We start from the raw sequence: 22,475 nt of genomic DNA on the forward strand, positions 1-22,475 counted from the left end.
CAAGCAAACAATCTGTAATGTTCATATTAAAATATTTCAATCTACGACTGTTAACTTAATTACTTAATTTTGATTCTTCATACACACACGATATAAACATACAATATCCAACCAGTAATAATTTTATTACAAATTTTTTCACCCATTAACTCGCTCTATAGTCATACACTTATTTAGTACAGACAGGCGAACAATCATATTCGGTTGCAAGCTAAGGAAGATAATTCTATGTAATTGAACACATTTGAATTGTAGGTATTGCTTCCCTTTATATACCGTTGTTTTTTGCTAGTTAAAACGTGTTGACATGATCTTGTAAATAACATAAAAACAATATCAAATTTCAACAAAATCAAATTGTGCAATGACACTATTACATTTATTTATGACCTTATCCTATTAATACATTCTAAAAAGTCGCACAAAATACACATAAAATTAGTGTATTTATAAAACGAGCAAAATATATTTATACAGAGGTATATATATTGACTTTGGTGAAATATCAAAAGAAATTTGAATTTATTCCCAATACATGACTGGATAAAGAAGTCATTTTGTGTTTTATCAAACTGAAACTGTATGTTGAAGATATATATAATTATTTGTGACTTTTTTAATCAGGACAAGACCGAAGTATAAACAAGTTTTATATCATAGCACCAGTCTAATCTGTTTGAATATTCACACGTTTTGGTCAAAATTCAAACACTTTTATTAATAATTAAATACGAAATATATTGATAAAAATATCGCGATAGGTTAGAAGTGTCGTGAAGTGTATAATGCCGGTTTTTTTTTAACCTAACACAATACTGTCAAGACATGTGTGGAAATAAATATCATTCAAAACTAAATAATGCCTTTGGTCATTATGTGTTATACGAGAAACTTATCCACTACAGAATTTATTCATATTCCAAACACCACATACCGTTATACATTTGATTTAAATCTATTTAAAGATATCAGTGATTGTTGATTTATATTCTTACAAATCGTTTCACATTATACGAGTCTATTTTCTAGATAGTCGGTGGATATAAAAAACGCAACTACACGCAAACACACAAAATCGTACATTGTTAAGTGTCACCATTTAATGTTACACCATAAATATATACAGTTCGTTTTGTTGTTACCAATAGGGATAATTATCTGTATTACAAAAATGTACCTACTACTGTTCCATTCACCTCATCCGTAACAGTTTTTTGTGTGTGAATAATGGCATCTTTAACAAGATCTATATATAATCTGTAATTCTGAAGGTTTCCAAGGGTGGTAGTAGGACTTTTTTTTTATTTTTTAGGTATCTTTTCTGTCAATTTTACAGACAACATGTATTTTCCTTTTGTGAAAATCGAGCAAAATCATATTATTATAATTTAAAAAAGAAATGATTTTTTAAATATTAAATGTAACACGGACATCTTTTTTATGCTAACTATGAAATCCTGAAAGTTTTATACAAATCCATATACACGGATTTAAAAAAGTGGCTGAAAATTACCCACCGAAATGGCTTTTAACAATCAATTAGAAAATTTAAAAAGTATCTATTACCATCCTGGAGTATTTTAGAGTGATGTAAGAGATCAATGGTTTTATCTTATATATAAAGATTAGTCAATAAAAAATCTTGTTACGAAAAAGCTGGATTTAACAGTTACTCTATTTGCTATATAAACATTTGTATCTGGGCTAAACAAGATTTAACAGGTTTTATGCTGACTATAGTATTATGACTTAATACCTAAATATAGACAAACTTAAACGGATATTGGTTTCAATGTTTCCCGGTTTTATCAGAGCAGTATTACGTTGTTAATGAAAGCCGAAATCCAGCTTATGTGTAATCAATGAATGCATACGTGTATAAATAGAGATTATTTTTCGCATACATTTCATTATTAGGGAGCATTTCATACAGGTAAAACGTCGTACAGAACGGTGTTTTACGACAGGGTGTTTCCATGTCAACCGCTTACTTCGTTCAACCCAACTCGCATGCATGAAGACGTGGATTAACGAAGATGGGGTCTGATCCTTTTCTTTGGGTCAGACCCTAAGGGTCTGCGGACCCTTCCTGCATTCGGGCAGTGAATTACGCCCACCTGGACCTTTTGTTTGGATTTGAATGTCTGAGTTCAAGTCCTAGGCTAGCTGGACTCGATACTAACTCCCATAGCGGTCGCGCCATCTTTCTCGCCGGAGAAAGCGAAGCAGGGGAGTGGTTGAGGGTTCCGGCGGGCCCCAGAGGAACACTTTCATGTCTTTGGTGATATTTACACAGGCCATGATCGTGGAGTCCCCTGGGGATAACATTTCGACGGTGGATAAAACCAGCATGGATATGGAGGAATCTGGAATTTGTAAACTGCACTTCATTAATTAAGATTGACATAAAGGTAATTCTTTTTCATTAAATAAATGATTCATTCATTCATTCTTTTTTACAACTTGTTAAAACCTTTTTACACAATTAAAGTCTTTTTTTCCTCGCATTGATCAGATATAAATGTGCAGGTATTTGGAGCGCTTATCTGGTAAAGGTGGTAGCGGGCGAGGATGACTGGATGATTCATTCACCTCTTCTTCATGCGGAGGACCTGGCAGTTACTTGCGGAGATCTGATGAGCGTATATACATATCTGAAATACTGTTGGTCACTGCTGTAATATGGCGCTAAAGTCAAACACAAAACAAAACACCCAGCTACAGGTAAGAATTTTATTATTATTTCACAAGAAAGTATAGGATGTTTTGACACCACAGTCGGCCGCAGAATACTGGTCAGGCATCTACCATATTGCAAAACAGGATCAGCCAGTCGCATATGATTATATGATGGCCTGTTCAAATTGTTATCTGACTGGCATAAACATTGGTAAACATTACAGACCTGCATGAATTAAGAGCCGATCAGTACTGTATACTTATTTATTTATTCGGTGGTTTTGAAAACGGATAAAGTATCTTGATACGATTGATCATAATGGGGATCGATGTAAAAAAAGTAAGAGTTAAACAAACAAAAAAATGTCACTAGTCAGTGAATGCGGTAAATACGTACTTAACTACTTATATCTTAAGACAATTATAATATGACTTAATATCAGAGGCACTCTGAATAAGTACTGCTTATTTTAAACGAATATTTAGTATTTCACAAGTTCAATCTATTCATAAAATTATGGCTCACCACTTCTTGTACGTTTTGGAAGTTGTTATCTAAACACCTTCACTGATTTTAACAAGGGCAAGATACGATAATTTCAACAGGTCTTTAAATTCAGCCTAAATAGGATTAAGCAAAGATCTTTGGTAAACAAAGGAACTGTAGTTAACCAGCATAAGGCTGATTTAATTTAAAACAGACATGAATAAATACAAGAAGAAAAAGCAGAGGCAAATATCAGTTAGAAACTGCTTTATATTACAGCGTTGAATGGACTATTTGATCTTCAAGAAACTTGGTCAACACTGTAATATCCTTCCATTTGTCTAAATTGTGCCACTTTGCCCGTTTTAGGGGACGCTAAGTTATACTTTACACAGGTTTTACCGTTCATGATTCGGTGTCAGTTTGATCTTTATTGCTTTTACTTTGTCAAAATCATACCACTTATTTAACTTAGAACTTCGGGTTTAAAGTTGCACGTAAGCAGGTTCCTAAAAAATAACAAGGTCAAATGCTTTCAACTTACACATGTCTTCGGTATCATGAGATGACCTCACAAGGCAAGCAATATAAATTTCGTCAAAATTATGACCCTGCGTCACATAGAAAGTTTCGCGTGTAGGTATGGCATTATGGGTAGACCTAACACAGCAACTCAGGCTTACATTTTGGCAAAATTATTCCCCATTTTCAGCTTAGAACATTTTGCTAAAGTTTTTGTATGTTGGCAGGTTTTACGCGGAATGATTTCGAATAGTCTAGTCTTGTTTAGTTCAGGCTTATTTCTTCAAAACGAAGTATTTCCTGTCAGTTATCTTAATATGTCAACTTCCAAGTAAGAGCAGAAGAGTTGTCAGATGGTAACACTGTCTGAATACGAAACCAGGAGCGTGAGTAAGATCCCCCGCTACTCCTACTAAGATAACTAACATTTTGATAGCACTTCTAGATTTGGGTTTTGTACACCTGACACATTAATGAACCAGGGACTGATACTGTTTTAGCACGGTATGGGTTACCGACTGCGACTATATAAACTTTTAATACAATAAAACACACTCGCCGTATGGTACACAATGATGCTAAATAGTGCAATAATAAATACAACTGAAGGTTTTTTTCATGTTCAAAATGATGATCCATTAACTTGCGCAATTACTATAGCACGGCTTCTGATATCAATGGTATATCCTGGTCATGTCAAGATGCTTATACAGTAATGTTCGTCTTAAACACCTCTGGGAAAACGTCTAACTCAAACATTGACATCCCCCATGTGTTGATGGCGAGAGTAAGACAAAATACTGCTACTATATTTATTGGAAGCCCCGCAAGAACCTGTAAAATACAATTAAAAGTATACTATAGCGTCGAAATACATTTTAGATACATGCAGAGTTGAGAAATAAACATTTATAATTTTATTACATCTCCTATCATTTTTTAGCTCGACTATTCGAAGAATAAGTAGAGCTATCCTACTCACCACGGCGTCGGCGTCGGCGTCACACCTTGGGTTAAGTTTTTCGTACCAGTCCACATTTTGACAAAGTCTTTTTAGATAAAGCTTTGAAACTTTCAACACTTGTTAACCATCATCATGGCCAGTTATAGGCAAGAGCACATAACTCCATCAAGGATTTTGGCTGAATTATGGCCCCTTTTGACTTAGAAATCATGGTTAAGTTTTTCATACCAGTTCATATTTTGACAAAGTCTTTTGAGATAAAGCTTTGAAACTTTCAACACTTGTTTACCATCACCATGTCCAGTTATAGGCAAGAGTACATAACTCCATCAAGAATTTTGGCTGAATTATGGCCCCTTTTGACTTAGAAATCTTGGTTAAGTTTTTCGTACCAGTTCATATTTTTTGTAAAGTGTTTGACATATGGCTTTGAAACTTTTATCACTTGTTTAGTATAATAGTCTCTATCTGTAGGAAAGAGAACATAACTCTGTCATCTATTTTGGCTGAATTATGGCCCTTTTTGGACTTTGAAATTGGTTCTGTTTTCATACAAGTTTATGTTTTGTCAAAACTATTTGACATATGGCTTTTAAACTTTGAACACTTGTTTATCATTATGATTTCCATCTGTAGGCAAGAGTACATAATTATTTTGACTGAATTATGGCCCTTTTTGGACTTTGAAATTGGCTCATATATTGCCATTTAGTGCAAGACTTATCGAAATCAAAGTAATACAGGAACATTGTTTGTCTAATCTATTTATTTCTTTTGTCTGAATATCCGTGGAAATATTTTGACCCCATTCTTCAATCAATTCTTCGAATAGTCGAGCGCGCTGTCATCAGACAGCTCTTGTTCACGTAGCAGTTACTCTGAAAACACTTATGGCCAAGACATCAGACAAGATAATACATTCATATAATAAATTAACCGTTTACAGTGAATCTTTAATTGAAATCAAAGTATGCACGGCCTTTTGCATGTCTACCAAGGTTCATGTAAGTTTAAAAAAAACATCGGAATACGACATCAAACATATTGCTGCACTGTAACATTAAAAAACCTAGCTGATATCACAAGTGCTTACCGCTGCTTTATTTTTGTTAGCCAAAAACTAATGTTTTATGGGCATTTTGGCGATTCAAATCTTAAGACTTTCATCGAGTGTCTTCGAACTTAGCCTAACTAAAGCAAGAGGCTCTGACGAGCTCCTTACTAACAAAGTTTAATAACTTACCATGTCAGGAATAGTGAGATATCCCGTTGAAAACACTATGGCGTTTGGAGGTGTGGCAACCGGAAGCATGAAAGCAAATGAGCACGCAACAGACACTGACATCATGAGGTAGATTGGATGAATTTCAGTTTGTAGAGCCTAGATGATACATGAATATATACAGTACAGATCAATTTCGATAACATAAACAGTACTTACAGTCCATAAAATAAACAAACGTGTTTGTAAACATGGACGGATCCAAACGGAAGGGGAAGAAGCATTTTACAGACATATTTTGATGGCAAAATACAATACATATCGTAGTCCTAACCAACCTATAAACCGGGCCAGTCTATTTTATAAGTGCAACAACACGGTTGACCCATTTAAACGAGCTGTAGTTACCCTGTTACTCGTATTTTCCCCTGTTTCATTACATTTATTCTGGAGGTAAGATAAATGGTTCAGGACTTGTGCTACCTGATTGTGGCAAAACATTTTATCAACAAATCAGATTGTCGCCGTATACTATTAAAACTGTTGCGTTATGTTTACTTTGTAGATAAAGTGTCAATATGCAGTTGGGTTATCACATTTTCAGTTGCCATCATTTGATATGCTAAATACGTGAACGTCATAACATGTATGATAACTGCAAATTGAAATGACAGTTGTCTAATTACGGGTAAGTTGAAATAAATACGCAAAGGAAATATAATACATGTATCTCTGTATAAGGTCATACAGTGCAACCGCGTTTATAGAGGTTCAACTGTACTTACAAGCTGAGCAAGAATTGGCATCAGCAAGGTTGCACTTGCTGTATTACTGGTCACATTGGTGACCCCGGCTACAATCAGACATATTACTAGGTTCATCACCCACATGTCCATATTGGCAAAAACTTTCAGTTCATTACCAACCCAGAGTGAAAGGCCTGAATCCTAAAACGAGAGGAAACATTTCATAACAGTTCTATTCCGATTTGATATTAACGTGCTTGTAACTTAAACATGCCATTACTTAGCACATGGTCTGGTTTTTCATAAACAAAACAGAATACCGTATGAGCCGCGCCATGAGAAAACCAACATAGTGGTTTTGCGACCAGCATGGATCCAGACAAGCCTACGCATCCGCACAGTCTGGTCAGGATCCATGCTATTTGCTAACGGTTTTTCTGATTGCAATAGGCTTTGAAAGCGAACATTATGGATCCCGACTAAACTGCACGGAAGCGCAGGCTGGTCTTGATCCATGCTGGTCGCAAACGCACTATGTTGGTTTTCTCATGGCACGGCTCATATAATGAAAGATATAAAGAACAACTATGTATACGTCAAATTTTACTGTGTGACTCACGATTTCATGTTATCGGTCTTATATAGCATGAAACAAAATTTATAATGATTTATATTTTTTCAGTTTAAAATTGGTTAGTACAAAATTATTTTATTTTGTCCGAGGCAGACTAACTTTCTTAACAAACAGCTACCTCACTTGCTTGAGCTATAGCAAATCCTCCACCGAGCAGCACTATAACACCCCAGGGAAGTTTTTCAGTCACTGACTTCCAGTGTAATATTGGTTTATAAGACGGCTTTTCTGAAGTTAAAAAGACACTAATTGCCATGAAGCCTGATCAGTCTTGATTTTTGTGTGGCATAATAACCCAAATCTGCATAATAAACGGAAAATGTTTTATTTAAAAACAAAAAACGTTCACTTCGGTTATTGAGATAAGAACAAAAAGGGAATGAATTGGGAAGCATCCAGAAAAGAGAAAATTCTCTTTTGATCAAATGAAACATTTGTTTCTTACAAATACGGATTCGAGGCTTTCCATATTAGGAAGATGTTTAGCTGAGTCGCATACGGTCGATGGTTCTTACAAAGGTGTTCTCCAGTCCAGATGTTCACCTAGATCCTTTCTGCAATATCAAAGCCAGAAAATCGCCAAATGACCAAAACTCTGTCAATGTGTTTTAAACTTCAACAAAACAGAAGCTTTGAAGCTACCATTATTTTCTTCCTTCAAGGGATAAGACAATTTTCACATATATCATTTCTTCTTTGATATAGCTTTTTCAGAGAACTATAGAGGCTATTTACCGCCTTTGGCAAGCTTGAAGACCTTCGGAACTTCGGCAGGCAAGAGAAACAATAGAACACTAAGTAATATACATGGTGTGGAGTCAGATACATATCTGAAAAAAAAAGCGTAATAATGAACGGGTCGTAAAATTATGATGGCTGCTTAAGGACATTATGTTGTGTTGCGCTGGCGTGCACGAAGTTTATATAGCATATTTCGTTGTGTCGTAAAGACGCGCAAGCCAAAAGGACATAAAAGATTTGGAAGTTTACGGTGTCATCTAGTAGGTCAGGTATGCTCAACATATCGGATCTGTCAACGCGCCTTAACAAAATATTGTAAGCAACAAATGAAAAACTAAATTTTGCCACGCACCATTAACAAAAATTTGGTCCGAGATGAAATGAAATTCAGTTAATATAGTTCAGTCGTGAAATGAGGCCACAAAGTAAGCCTATGCAGATCACAGTAACCCAAAGATCACAGTAGCCCAAAGATCACAGTAGCCCAAATATAAAGAGTATTCTCATTAGTAGCGTGTATCGTGTTTTCTTTCAGTCTCTTGCGTTTAGTATTTATTTCTATCGCATGCAAGATAATGATGGCAGCTAAAGAATTTTATGTTCCAAGAATGACACTGGAAACAAAAAAAAAATGAGTTCAGTTGTGAGGCAATTTTACCTAATGAAGTGTAATGTTCTTACACAAAAAAAACTTTTTCATTAATTTTACTTTTCCTTAGTGCATTCTGCAAAAATTAAAGAACATCCTGATTTAGTGGTGTTTCACATATAGCGATGATGTAATTTGCGTGTTTGTTTGAAATGTAAAAAATGCATTTCTAACATTAAAATATATGGCCAGGAAAAAGGCTGAGAAAAGCCAAGGGTATATATAGTATGACTGCAAAGAAAAAAATATATTATTTATGGCATAGAAAATTGGTAAGAGTCTCAAGTGATGCCTTTTAACAACCGGAGACACATACCCTTTTTTCAGAGTTGCGGCTGTACCCCATCCATCGATGTTTGGTGGTGCTCGAAAAAGCCATAAAAACACCAGGAAAATAAATACGACTAACACTTGGATTTCACAAAATCTGAAACAATGAAGTTTACAAATACAAAAAAAAATCACATGTAATCTAATGTTGATGACACAACATTCAAGCTGCTTGAGAATCTTATTTCACTTCCTGAAATTTGGACAAGAATAAATAAAATGAATAAGGAAATAGGGGCTGCAATCGCCACCATTGATATGTTTCCTGGTCCAGATAAATACTTCAAAAATCACTTATTTCTAAACTTGCAAGATTGCAGCCAATTGTTTGACCGACTGTTATGCATAGTGATAAAGTATGCCAAGTTATTCATTGATATGAATATTGTTCGCAGAAAAACTACTTTTTTTCGAATTTAAATTTTAAACTTTATGATTGTGCTCTAGAATTTTGATTGAAGTGTTTAGTAAATGAGGCTTTAAATGCATACGTACGATAATTTCCCAAGTTCTTTGAAATGGTGTTGTATGGACGCATTTATCGCCCGTTTATGTTCGGAATCAATTTTTTTGCAGCACCTGTGAAGTAAACACATCAAAATGGTTTACACCATAGTTTCAAATTAAAGAGGTGTTTTTTTTTTGTTTTGTTTTTTGTTGTTGTTGTTTTTTCTAGGCAATAGTTAATGACCAGTCCTTTGACTTTTCAGGGACACATTATGTAGTTCAAACCATGAAATATTTTCTACAGTATGGGTGTGTTATTTTGCACAACACTACACTCAGTTCCAAAAGAAAGTGTGCGCTTAGTTTTCTGTTATTCTTTCTCGATTTTTTTCATGAAAACTTATAATGTTTGGTACCAAAATTTAAATCAGTTCGTAAACAAATTGGTGTGCATTTTAGATTTGGAGTTATACCTGAGAGTTAGTGTATGAAAAATGAAACAAAAACGTCGGGGAATTTTTTGAAATATTTAAACTTAAAAAGTGCACACTTTCTTTTGGAACTGAGTATATGAGCCAAAAATACCGAACGAAGGAAGTAGTCAGGTCAGTGTCGCTCCGTGACCTATCCAGTCCACATTTGTACGCGTACAAATACTTCTCTCACTTTAAAGAATCATCCTAAAACTGACATAAAATGAAGAGGGGATATATATCTTCCAAGACACAATTTGTTTCTGCAAAATTACATTAAAATCTTGTATTACTACCCATACTAAAATTGGATTTTACTTCTAGAAGAGCAACCTTATCTCCCATTTTTCTTCTTCATTTAGAACTCGCGAACCATTTATTTGTATTCAGTAATATGTCCACCGTTACGCGACTTGACCAGTTGGCTTCTGTGCTAGTTTCTTTAGCACTGTTAGGTCTCAGACTGTTTAATAGCCTGCACAAACAGTCTTGTTTGATTAGAATTCTTATTCCGATTCTTAAAATTTTATGTCTAGGAAAAAATAATTCTAGATTACAACACAGAATTTCGTGGACATACACTGCAGCCACTCTCAAGACAATAAAAAGTCACGCTTCAAGACCAAAGTATTTTAAGGTAATGATATCCGGCAGTTTCCGCGTGATTACGTATTCCGTTAGGCAAATGTACGGTAACTAGAGCTCGACGTGCTCGTGGCTTTCCGTATGAACCGGAAAGAAAAGGTATCAACCTGCTTATCAAAGAAAAACGCACAACAATTAAATAAGGTAACATAATACAGAAACATTCCTACCCGCAGCGGATGAATACGAGAACCAACCATAACCATCCGAGTACAGCCGTCAGTAGAGACAGAGGGAAGGCGAACCCCATCCATTTTGCAAACGATATGTCCGACTCTGACCCTGTATAAAATTCATACAGTCTGAAATGGAACATGTGTTCGTGTTATTTTTTATACACGGAGCAAAAATTCCATTTAACTGAACATGCACATGAACAGTGTGACTATGGTTTCTGTGATCTAGACATCTGACTTACATAGACCAAATATATGCCTAGTGCGGCTTGAGTGATTAGCTATTTTAGTGAGTAAATTCTAATGTAATTTGGAAATATTATCTTTTTGACAGAAGTCTCATCTTCTACCGACTGACAACTCTTTTCTTCTTCAAAAACATTGCGTAATGTGGTGACAGACGCCTTAGGTTGCATTTCTTTTCAAGTTTGATATTCATTTGAATTGTATACACATATGCGACAAAACAGTGCCAAAACATTCAGGAATAAACCAGCTGAATACGTATTAGAATAATGATCATAACATACTTATCTGCCTGTTGCTTGAAGACTAAATTTGGTGGGGAACCAGTTAGTGTAGCGGTTCCCCCAATATTTGCACCGTATGCTACACTAAGTGCAAACGCTTTCGCGAGACGTCGAAGTTCTGGAGTCAGAGGATGTGTCCTTACCTGGCCCGCATTATGATGTGCATGGTTTGATATGCCTTAAAGAGAAATCATATACATTTATTGTATGGGTTGCCGTCAATAATCAAAACTATTGCCCGAGGTTCGTAGGATCGGTTATGATCTGACTTTAGCACAGCAAAACTTGGTGTTGAATTACAGGTGAGTCAATAGCCCAAACTATGGACTTGCGATCTAAATAAGGAATCATGTACTAATTGTCTTTGCCGATGCTTTTATATACCATAGGTCTTCACACGTTTGCGGGCCAACATATGTGTAGCTATACAAAGTGTTTAAAAGGAGGAACAAACAGGCAGAATGGCGATCTCATAAAAAGAACTTTAAAATTATTTATAAACCAAAAATTGCATTCCGCCCTGAACACCCTTTTTCATTTTCTTGATGTACAGTATTAGATATGAAGGAAGTTAGGAAGATAGAAACCCGTCAAAACACCATGTTCCTGTAAACTGTGTAGGGAAATATTTGTAGATAAAAGACTCAAATTTACAGTACAATTAATCATGAGTGGAGGGGATAGGTAATTTGAAAATTTCGAAAAAACTGTATTACCGGTTACAGAAAAATCTTAAACATACAATTTTGATAAATGCCGACGGAGAGTGGAGCGAATGTATAATAATTACTTTGCACTTTCCGCCTGCAAATTAGTTGTTTTGTGCCCCCTCCGTTTTTTGTTTGTTTGTTTTTGTTGTTGTTGTTGCTGTTGTTGTTTGAATGGATATTCTCTTGACTGTCCCTCTGTCCGTCCGTACATCTGTCCGTCGGTTTGAATTTGTGTCGTGCATATCTCAAAAGGTATATGACCTTGAATTATCAAAGTCACGGGATTGTTGATCATCATGTGAATGTGAGCACCTGGGGTTTTGTGTGTATATACATTTTTTACATATATGTTTTAGAATGCTTTACAGTTTACGTTTTCAATGCAACTTTTCCCGGCGATATATGGCCTTTTGTGTCGATTCACCGTTAAATCAAACTCCCTCACTGACCTCATTCCACAGGACTAGTTATGGCTATGGACTTAGTCAAAATATGCACTAGGGGCCTAAAAGTTTTTTTTATCGCACGTATCCCAAGTTTGAAGTATTTGGCATGCAGTCATAAAAACTTTAAAGGGAAGTTGTTAAGCAAGTGAAGTTGTGCAGATTTATCCCCTACCCCACCACGCTTTCCCCTCCAATCCTCACCTCCATTAACGCAAGACTCTTTCAACTTTTTTTGTGTTGTATTTCTTGACGATGTTTTGTAGCATCTAAACCCCACCCCGCCACACGTGCGCGCGAGCGCGCGCGCGCACACACACACATCTTGCAATACATGACCGTACACAAATTACCCTATACGTCTTATTAATGACAGGTAACTCAAATCATAAATATATGTTGTCCATGTATGTATTAGTTACATCCCTTTATTTTAAAGTAAACATGAACTTAGTAGTCATTTTTGCAATACGCGTTTTTTATTTGCAGACCAAACTTAGTTACATACAATTTTAAAGTCATCTAAATTTTGATATCGAGTTCATGGGTTTCTGGTAGTTGAATGACAGTGTAATTTTTCTGCGGATTTCTCAGAAACCGACAATTTTTTTTAATATCCATCTTTTCAACAACAAAATATTATAGCCAGAAGGTTTTCAACATGTTTTGTAAATTGTCTGACATTTTATTCATTTTATAACAGTAAATAATTATACCCGCGCTGTCTTTTTTGACCAATCAGAAGATCAATTACGCAAAATAACCTAGACTGGCCATTAGACTGATAATAAAGACTTTTTTCCTTTATTTTACAACATAGTGACAAATGCCAGTCTATTTTAGAGATTTTCTCAGAGAGCTGATTGTTATATTGTCTTGGACATAGGATATAGATTGGCTATATCCACAAAACTGAAAATTAAACAATAATATATCATAGTCTAGGAGTTAGTCTAGAAAGTTCTCCTACCGGAACCTTTGTAGTCAAATACATGTGTATACGTTTGAATTTCGCCTTACCCTCCTCACTGGATTTCTCATGAGATGCCTCTCTCAGTAGACGCTTTTCGCTGTTATCACTACTTTCTAAGCTAGAAACTTTAGAGACACTGCTATCGTCTGCATGTCTGTGTGCTTCGGCATCTTCATACTCCTCTGCAAACAAAAATACACTGGATTTCTTAATGCCGTAAAACAGTAACGGAATAGCGGCTAGCGATAGAGTGAACGGTATGAGACGTGCTAAATTTTCTAGTCTGGCTACCGACTTGAAAATCTTTTTAATTTTCTTAATCATTTCTCAAATGTATTCTGGCTCTGATTATCCAGTGGTTTGAGAAGAAAAGGGACATAATTATACAAAATTTGAATAGCCTCAGGAGTTATCTCCTGTGAACAAAACACAGGGTCTGAACACAAGACTATAAGTTTGCGTAACGGCGCATACGTAATGAAGTCGCGACCTATTTTCAGTTTAAACAGAGATAAATTATTATACATGAAATATTTCATCAGATGAGAAGTAAGTCACGATTAAAATGGCCTGACACGTTAATTGTGATTTTGTATACATAACATCTAACCATATTTTAAGAGAAATAAATATCAGAAGTATACGTTCAGAACCTAGTTAGAAGAATGGCTGCTTGTTAGCATTGTAAATTACAGACATGTTTTTAGCAGTGGGTTTAGTACAATTTCGGAAGGCGGGTGGTTCTAATCTGTTGTCATATTTGTTATTAATTCCAAACTAAAAAGTTATGACGAAGATATATCACACTGATAACAAAATAAAAAAAGCCGTTTTATGAGAATCCGGTTAATACAATTTATTATTTTATGGATGATGTTCAGAAAATTAGACATGCTAATTAGAAACACATATCTTTGTCTTATGGTTAATTTGGTCTTGAATACGTTCCATTTGTATATGCATATACGCAACTCAGAAAGAAACATACAGAGGCAATTGTTACGGAAGACGTAATCTGATTTAATATATATATGCATTTTAGCCGTGCCATGAGAAAACCAACATAGTGGGTATGCGACCAGCATGGATCCAGACCAGCCTGCGCATCCGCGCAGTCTGGTCAGGCTCCATGCTGTTCGCTTTTAAAGCTTATTGGAATTGGAGAAACTATTAGCGAACAGCATGGATCCTGACTAGACTGCGCGGATGCGCAGGCTGGTCTGGATCCGTGCTGGTCGCATACCCACTATGTTGGTTTTCCCATGGCACGGCTCATTTGTGCATTTTTCCGAAATACAGAGAGTTTGAAACGTATAGGTAGACTTTAAAATGCTAAATGTTAAGTTCTCTGTGTCTTACATTGTACGGATATGCATTTTGCAACTACAGCCAGCTGTAAACTATCTTTTTTATGCCCCCGAAGGTGGGCATATTAAAATCGCACTGTCCGTCCGTGTGTGCGTGCGTGAGTGAGTGCGTCCGTGTAAATTCTTGTCCGGGCTGTAACTCTGCCATCCATAAATGGACCATAATGAGACATGTGCAAGACCCAGACCCCTAGCTCTAAAGTCAAGTTCACACTTAGAGGTCAAATGTTAACAGGGTCTGTTTCGTGTCCGGTCCATAACTCCGCCATCCATGAAGAGATTTTGAAATAACTTGGCGTAAATGTTTACCATAACGAGACGACGTGTCATGCGCAAGACCCAGACCCTTAGCTTCAAGGTCAAGGTCACACTTAGAAGTTGAAGGTTAACAGGGTCTGTTTTGTGTCTGGTCAATAACTCTGCCATTGATGAAGGGATTTTAAAATTACTTGGCATAAATGTTCCCCACGATGAGTTGACGTGTCATGCGCAAGATCCAGTCCCCTATCTCTAAGGTGAAGGTCACACTTGAGCGGTTAAAGGTTAACATTGTCTGTTTTTGTCCGGTCCATAACTCTGCTATTAATGAAGGGATTTCAAACTTACTTGGCATAAATGTTCACTATATTGAGACGACATGTCAGGCGCAAGACCCAGACCCCTAGGTCAAGGTCACACTTAGAAGTCAAAGGAGTTTCTTGTCTGGTCAATAACTCTGCCATTTATCAAGGGATTTGAAAATAATTTGACACTAATGTTGACCATATTAAGAAGGTGCGTCAAGCTTATGACCCGGGTCTCTTGGTCAAGGTCACGAAATGATGTGTGATAACTGAAGCATTCTTGGGCATGCTTCGGGAGCATTTGTCACCAATAGTGACAGCTCTTGTTTTTTATTTATTTTTATTGCAATTTGAATTGTTACTGAATCTGAATTTTAGTCTTCAAACACTGATCGATACGGACCAGGTACTTTATGAATGTAAATAAAGAGTATACACTGATTTATCCAGGGATTTCACTTGGTAACAGATAGCGTGTTGCCTTAATTAGAACATTTTATATAAAAAAAAGCTTTGAAGTAAAATATCACTATTATGATGGTATTTTGAAGTTAATCCAAGCTAAAATGCTCTCAATAAATGCTTAAGGCACACATGATGTTGAAAAATTACTGGGCCACAGATTACACGCGCTTAATTAGTTAATTTGCACGTGGTCTCACAGATAGCGGTACTGTTACATCAGCCTACGTTTACCCAATGCTGCTTCTAACGCATGACCCATGCCGGAATGCCATTGCGTAACTAATTGAATCATTTGAATAAGTAGGCCTCAAAGTGATCCACACGTTTTGTTTTAAATTTTGCGCATTTTTTTTTTCAATATATGCATTGCCTCCACGTCACTACTATTTCTTTATAAGATAGTAAGACCGTGTTCATAGAATCGACTTACATTGACCAAAGATTCATCAGGCGTTACATAACTTTCATGGTCATGTTCAGTTAGATGCCTAGTCGTCTCAGTCTTTTAATACACTAGTTATGTGTTTACCTTCGGCTTCCTCTATGTTGTTAATGACAGCTTCTATAATTGGAATCATCATAGACGTCGCTGCTGTGTTACTTATCCACATGGACAGGAACCACGTGGTTGCCAATAATCCCGCCATTAATCTAAAAAGGACGTTTGTTTATTTCGTTATTTACTGATATACTAGTACACTAAAATGAATTGTAAACATATTGGGTAGGTCGTGAACGGTTATTCACGTTCACGTTATCTCACTTATAAAGATTTACAAGCTTTCGAGTTGTTTTAATTTCATCGAGCCCATGCATAGACAAGGTTTCACAAGCATTTGAGTTATTTTGTAATAGCAAAGGACTGTCCAAAAACTCATTCAGAGTCTTGCTCTTGAATATTCAAACTATTAGGGGTGAGGATCCGCGTCCGTGTTCCAACGCTATATTCTTATTATATTTTTATGTATTTCCGTTCGAGTTTTTGAAAGTTAACTCACAAACAAAGTATGCAAGGATAACTGAGAAGAAAGTATATACACAATGTATAATGCTTCCAAATACTGCAAAGAGTCATTTTTCAGTCAGTATAAATATTTTAACATATAACAAACCAGTAACGTACAACATCGGTTGCGCACCAACGATCTTCATAACATACAGTGATATACGTATATGCAGGCCACTCTCCTCGAGGGCCCCGGCGATAATAAGTCCTCCGAGAAATAACATTGTCGCGTCCTGTAAGAGAAAATATCAGTGCATGACTAACAATCAATACCAGAAATAATCATTACTGCGAGAATCGATAATGTCGTATCCTATAAAGAGAAAAAATAAATGCCAGAGATAATTATTACTGCGAGAAACGATATTGCCGTATCCTGTTTGAGAAACGATCAATGCCAGAGATAATCACCACTGCGAGAAACGATATTGTCGTGTCCTGTTAGAGAAACAATCAATACCAGAGATAATCACCACTGCGAGAAACGATATTGTCGTCTCCTGTTAGAGAAACAATCAATGCCAGAGATAATCACCACTGCGAGAAACGATATTGTCGAATCCTGTTAGAGAAAAAGTCAATACCAGAGATAATCATTACTGCGAGAAACGGTATTGTCGTATTCTGTTAGAGAAACAATTAATGCCAGAAATAATCATCACTGCGAGAAAAGATATTGTCGTATCATGTGAGAGAAAATTCAATGCCAGACATAATTATCATTGTGAGAAACGAAAAGCAGTTGTTGTGATGAATCCAGGAATAATTGTTAACCAACTCCCTTCGCATATAATCAATAATTGAAATGCTGTTGAAAAATTTATTTAGAGAAAGCGTGGTTAGTTATGCCGCTTCACTGGCTATAATCTTTTTAAAATATATTTATTTTTGTTTCGATGCGATATTTTGATGAAATCTGTAGGCATGCCCTCTAAAATATGCTTCATTGTGTGACAATGAGAAATGGTTTTTATTTTATTTTTTTAAAGAAAACGACATCAATCAAACGCGCGCTCCTTTGGCGGAAAATGTACACATATGCGCTTAAAGAACAAAATTTTGAAAGGAATATACTCAAAGGGTCCTTTTTAGCATGAAGAGTAGCAATAGTTTACCTTGACGTAGACCCCGCTGATAACCGAGGCTTTAACTACCCCAAGTAGCGGGAAGAGGAAGACTGGCATGAGGGCAGTGACAGGGATTGGAATAGCCTCTGTGAGCCACAGCAGCGCCATTACAACAATGACGTAAGCACATTTTGATTCCTGAAAAAGAAATATTTTTTTTTTCTCAATATGATTGCCAAGATCCTACATGTCTGTCTGTGTAAGACAGGGTTTTCATGGAAGGGACGGATGGATTGAAACATTGGCCCTACGAGTTTTGTTTTACCCTCGTTGTCCCCGAGGGGTTGGAAAAGCACCGGCTTACTCATTCAGACATGTTGGAGTATTTGTTTTGCCTACCGTAATAAATGTTGCATCTCTCATACACAATGTTGACGTAAATATACGCACACGTAAAGCAGTCTACCGCCTTTCCCTAATAAACTTTCTAACACAGTTAAACTTTTAACCCTATTTAACTTACATTATTACATGACTCCTTATATATGACCAGTCCATAGCTTTCGTTATCTGTCGGTCTATATTTTCAACACTTAATTTTGGCGGGCTGCAGTCAACACTCGGAGAAAAAATATTAAAAATTATTTTTGATGTTGAAACAAATATTAATGGCTTGCCGGTAAATAGTTAAAACTATAGACCTCGGTCCAAACCGTATAGGCCTTCCCAAGTTATTCAATGATGCGCGCAACATCATATACGTAAGTCAAACGCTACAGTACATTTCTATATCCTATCTTCATATACATTTATATTTACGCATTATTTTAATAAATTATTATTTAAAGTGGGGGCCTCCGTGGTCGCTGACTTCGAACCACTTGCCCCTCACCGATGTGGGTTCGAGCCTCACTCCGAGCGTTGATTTTTTTCCTATGAGGAAGCCATCTGGCTGGCTAACGAAAGGTCGGTGCATGATTCTATCCAGGTGCCCGCTCGTGATGAAATAATGTATGGAGGGGTACCTGGGATCTTCTGGGATCTTGAAAGTCGCCAAATGACCTGTAACTGTGTCGGTGCAAACAAACGTGATTTAGAGTGTATGAATAATGTTTTTAGTCAAATTTACCATAGTCTTTATATTTACAATTGTATATCATTATTGTGATTAAATTTTTTATATATTTGTTTTATTTGATAATTGGTGTTGTTTAAATTGTCATTTGTGTTCTAAAACACTGAAACTGATCTTAAAATGTCCTTTGTTATCATACATGGTAAAGTACAAATAAAAAATACACATCTCAAATCTTGCATAAATCACAAGAGTATAGAATATAAGATATGTAATACAAAACATTAATTTTGAATGCATAGTATAGATTAGAAAGTTTTCTACATTGTTTTGATCATTCAACAGTGCATATCTTGTTGCAACCTTTCATAACAATATAAATCTAATTGCATGTACACAAAATGCTCAGGAAAAGGGAATCAGGTAAGTTACCTTGTAACTTTTTTCCTTATCATATCTGTATTTGTTACAATGCTGTTTATTTTTATGTTTACTTGATTAAAATAAATACTGCTTAAAATAAACATAATAAATTTCATTAAAGGGAGGTAATACTGGACAATTTCTATTAAACTTACTGTAAGTTAAGTTACTTAGTTACTTGAAGCAGTATCGAAGTCTGATTTTCTTCAATAATCTTGTTCGTAATTTTATCCTCTATTTTTGAGAGTGTCATCTTTTAAACTGGTAGACAGGTCTAAAAATGTAGCTACGTCTTCAGATTCTATTTCAGTTGAAGGTCACTTTAAAAAATTTAACCCGACATATCTACAAAAACTAATTCGAAATGTAAACCAATGTATTAATATCATACTTGTAATGTAAATTTACAGTTTTATGTTGAAATAAATCTATCTATCTGTATGGAAAAAAAAATAGATGTTTAAACCTCATTGATACGTGTTATTTAGCAAACAATATTCGTATAGATACTGCATTACTTTATCGGTGCAATTTAAAAGGGAGGTAATTTAAAAAGCTATTTTATTAGAATTTATTGTATTATGAGATGAAATATTTAAAAATTTAGCAATTTACGTAAAGTTATTTAATATATGCGAAAATTATTAATGAAATTTTATTCAATTATTTCTCAAAAGCTTTCTTGAATATTTTCCGATTTCAGTATATATCTGTTCTTAAGGGGTCGTTCGTTACCAGTACTAACTTGTAAAATGCGTGATTGAGCGTAATTCGCTATTCATACCCAGTCTTTTGAGGCACGGGCGATACGCCTGGCTAACATAACAGATTCGTGCACATTATTGGTTTTAAGGAGACAGTGTGCTAAACTTTTTCTGTATTTTTTAAATAATTTATTTGTAAATTATTACTTCGGTGGCACTTGTAGAAGATACAACCTGTCTTTGAGATAATCACGTGGTAGATAATGAGGCCGTTTTCTTCAGCACTTTACATTTAATTTATTCAATTTGTCATTAATTTGCACATCAGTTTCTTATTGTAACGAAATTTGCTGTATAAAAGATATATTCCGTCGTTTATATGACTGAAAAATTGTTGAAAAAGACGTTAAACCCAAAACACACACACACACAAAAGATATATTCGTGCAAAGTTCTTATTCTTATTTGATGCGTTTTCTTAAACTTTTGTTATCATCGCACTTGTGCAGATGTAACATAAATTACTTAAAAATTGCCTCAGAGAAAAAATTGGTCATAATGCTATCCGTCAATTAGTTTTAGCATATTTTCTACATTCAAACATGTTGCAGCTATTTTTCTTATGAATATTAATGGAATGAAATCATACTTACGCTCTCAAAGTCCGGGGAGTAGTGTATAGCTAGACTAATGGGTATTATGAATGCAAACACTGTCGCGAATAACGGCTTTAACGTCCATAAGTTGTGCAGGAAGTTCAGCGTCATAGTGTAATCGTTGTATTTTGCACAGGTACTTGCAAAATAAAATTATACCTTGCAATTTGCATATAATTGATGTTTTATACTCCAAGAATTTTGTGCGTTCAGCTATAATAGCATACTACTCACAGTCGACTTGATTGATACAATATTTATGTTTTATCAGCTGATGATTGTAGGCGAGAATGACCGATCGACTGTACCAGTTCGCGTGACCTTTCTGAATGCCCTATATCATAAATGACGTTACAGATTATTGTTCTGTTCCAGAGCGTTTTGTCAATTTCTTTAACACCTTGGTGAACATATTAATATTATACATCATTCTAAAGAGTTTGGAGACTGCTTATAGGAATTTATTATTATATTAATTCGTTTTGAATTTTTCATGAACATCAATTTGAATGAAATATTTTACATTTTAGAGGGATAACGCATGTTGTTTTTTTTTCGTGTAATTACATCTGCAAAATTCCGAGGGACTGCCTGATGCCCGAGTCCAGAAGAGCTAAGGTACCAAAGTATCCCGAAGGAATTTGCAGAATCTTAAAAAAAACCTTTTTTGTTCGAGTATTAATTTGAACATTTTCGGAAACGAAGAGTATTCTGAACTACAAAATTAACTAATTCTAACAGAAACGTCTTCCGCATCTTCTTATTGTATACAAGCATCTTAATTTGGTATAATGACAAAAATGATGAAGACAATTTTACACTGGGAGTTCTCGCGCAATGCAATTTTGGCAATTAAGATTTCTACTTCAAAAGTAAAAAAAAAATATCCTATTCACTTCCCTTAGCACATATAAAATGATGCATAGCTTGTTCTTGGTTATTGCAAATGAGGAAGAAACTTTCGGGGGGAAAATACCTGTTACAGAATTTGAGGAACACACAATAATCGGTACAAGAGGAAGTAGGATAAAGACCTCCACATTAAACTTGGTCATAAGATAACAGAACAGAGTGGAATAGAGCAGAACAGAACCGAACAGAACATTTATGTTGACTTAAGCGGCTTTTCATGTATTTATGAACCTATCTTACTATGTCATGTAAATGAATAGGCAAAATATAGCAAACTACATACTAGACATAATACATCAACAATAATCATGTTATTTTTATTTTAAGTGTTTGTAATAAAGGCTGCCGGATAGTCTACATAATATTTTATGATTAATTGCTTTTTAACAGACGTGTAAAACTTAAAACATAATTGTTCGATTTCAGGCAAAGGATTTTGTCTTTATCAAACTTTAATGTTTTAACGGTGAGTTTTTTTCCTGATACATGGCATGTCACGAGATAAACTGAACGCAAATATGTCTTCATAACATTGCCACGAGAAGAAATAAATATTTCACATGTCCCCTCTATGCTTCCATAATATATTGCGACTTCACGTTGTCACAATTTAATATAAATATAAACATAGTACTTAGATAAGCTACCTCTCCTAAGGGCCGCAGCGAAGAAAAGGGAATTGATCTTTATTATGTACGAAAGCTGTCACCTCTTAAAATGATAAGAGCTGACCGGTGTTTGACCTTGTCCTTTTATAGAGAATATACTAAATATATTGTTATATTTTTGATAAGACAATCTGTTTGTTTATTTTCTTGTTTTAACATCAAAATGGCGCGAGGTTAATTATCAGTGACTGACCCGCT

At 35.4% G+C, this 22,475-nt stretch overlaps 1 protein-coding gene and 1 long non-coding RNA gene across 2 annotated transcripts; one reads left to right on the top strand and one right to left on the bottom strand.

Moving 5' to 3' along the window:
• Window positions 1-1,919: 1,919 nt before the first annotated feature.
• Window positions 1,920-17,908, top strand: LOC123534082 (uncharacterized). Its single transcript, XR_008366504.1, has 3 exons — window positions 1,920-2,411; window positions 2,530-2,724; window positions 17,762-17,908. It is a non-coding gene; the product is annotated as an uncharacterized LOC123534082 (long non-coding RNA).
• On the bottom strand, window positions 2,720-20,991 carry LOC123534076 (Na(+)/citrate cotransporter-like). Its single transcript, XM_045316133.2, has 14 exons — window positions 20,695-20,991; window positions 17,888-18,037; window positions 16,890-17,005; window positions 16,296-16,417; window positions 13,419-13,553; window positions 11,246-11,423; window positions 10,710-10,841; window positions 9,470-9,553; window positions 8,961-9,071; window positions 7,990-8,084; window positions 7,373-7,482; window positions 6,660-6,821; window positions 5,896-6,033; window positions 2,720-4,522 (listed from the first exon to the last, which is right to left on the bottom strand). The coding sequence occupies exons 1-14, from the start codon at window positions 20,806-20,808 to the stop codon at window positions 4,394-4,396; spliced, it is 1,776 nt and encodes a 591-aa protein (XP_045172068.2). The 5' UTR covers window positions 20,809-20,991; the 3' UTR covers window positions 2,720-4,393.
• Between the last annotated feature and the right edge of the window lie 1,484 nt (window positions 20,992-22,475).

The sequence above is a fragment of the Mercenaria mercenaria genome, chromosome 12 (genome assembly GCF_021730395.1).
Source record: "Mercenaria mercenaria strain notata chromosome 12, MADL_Memer_1, whole genome shotgun sequence".
In the NCBI taxonomy this organism is placed as follows: Eukaryota; Metazoa; Mollusca; class Bivalvia; order Venerida; family Veneridae; genus Mercenaria; species Mercenaria mercenaria.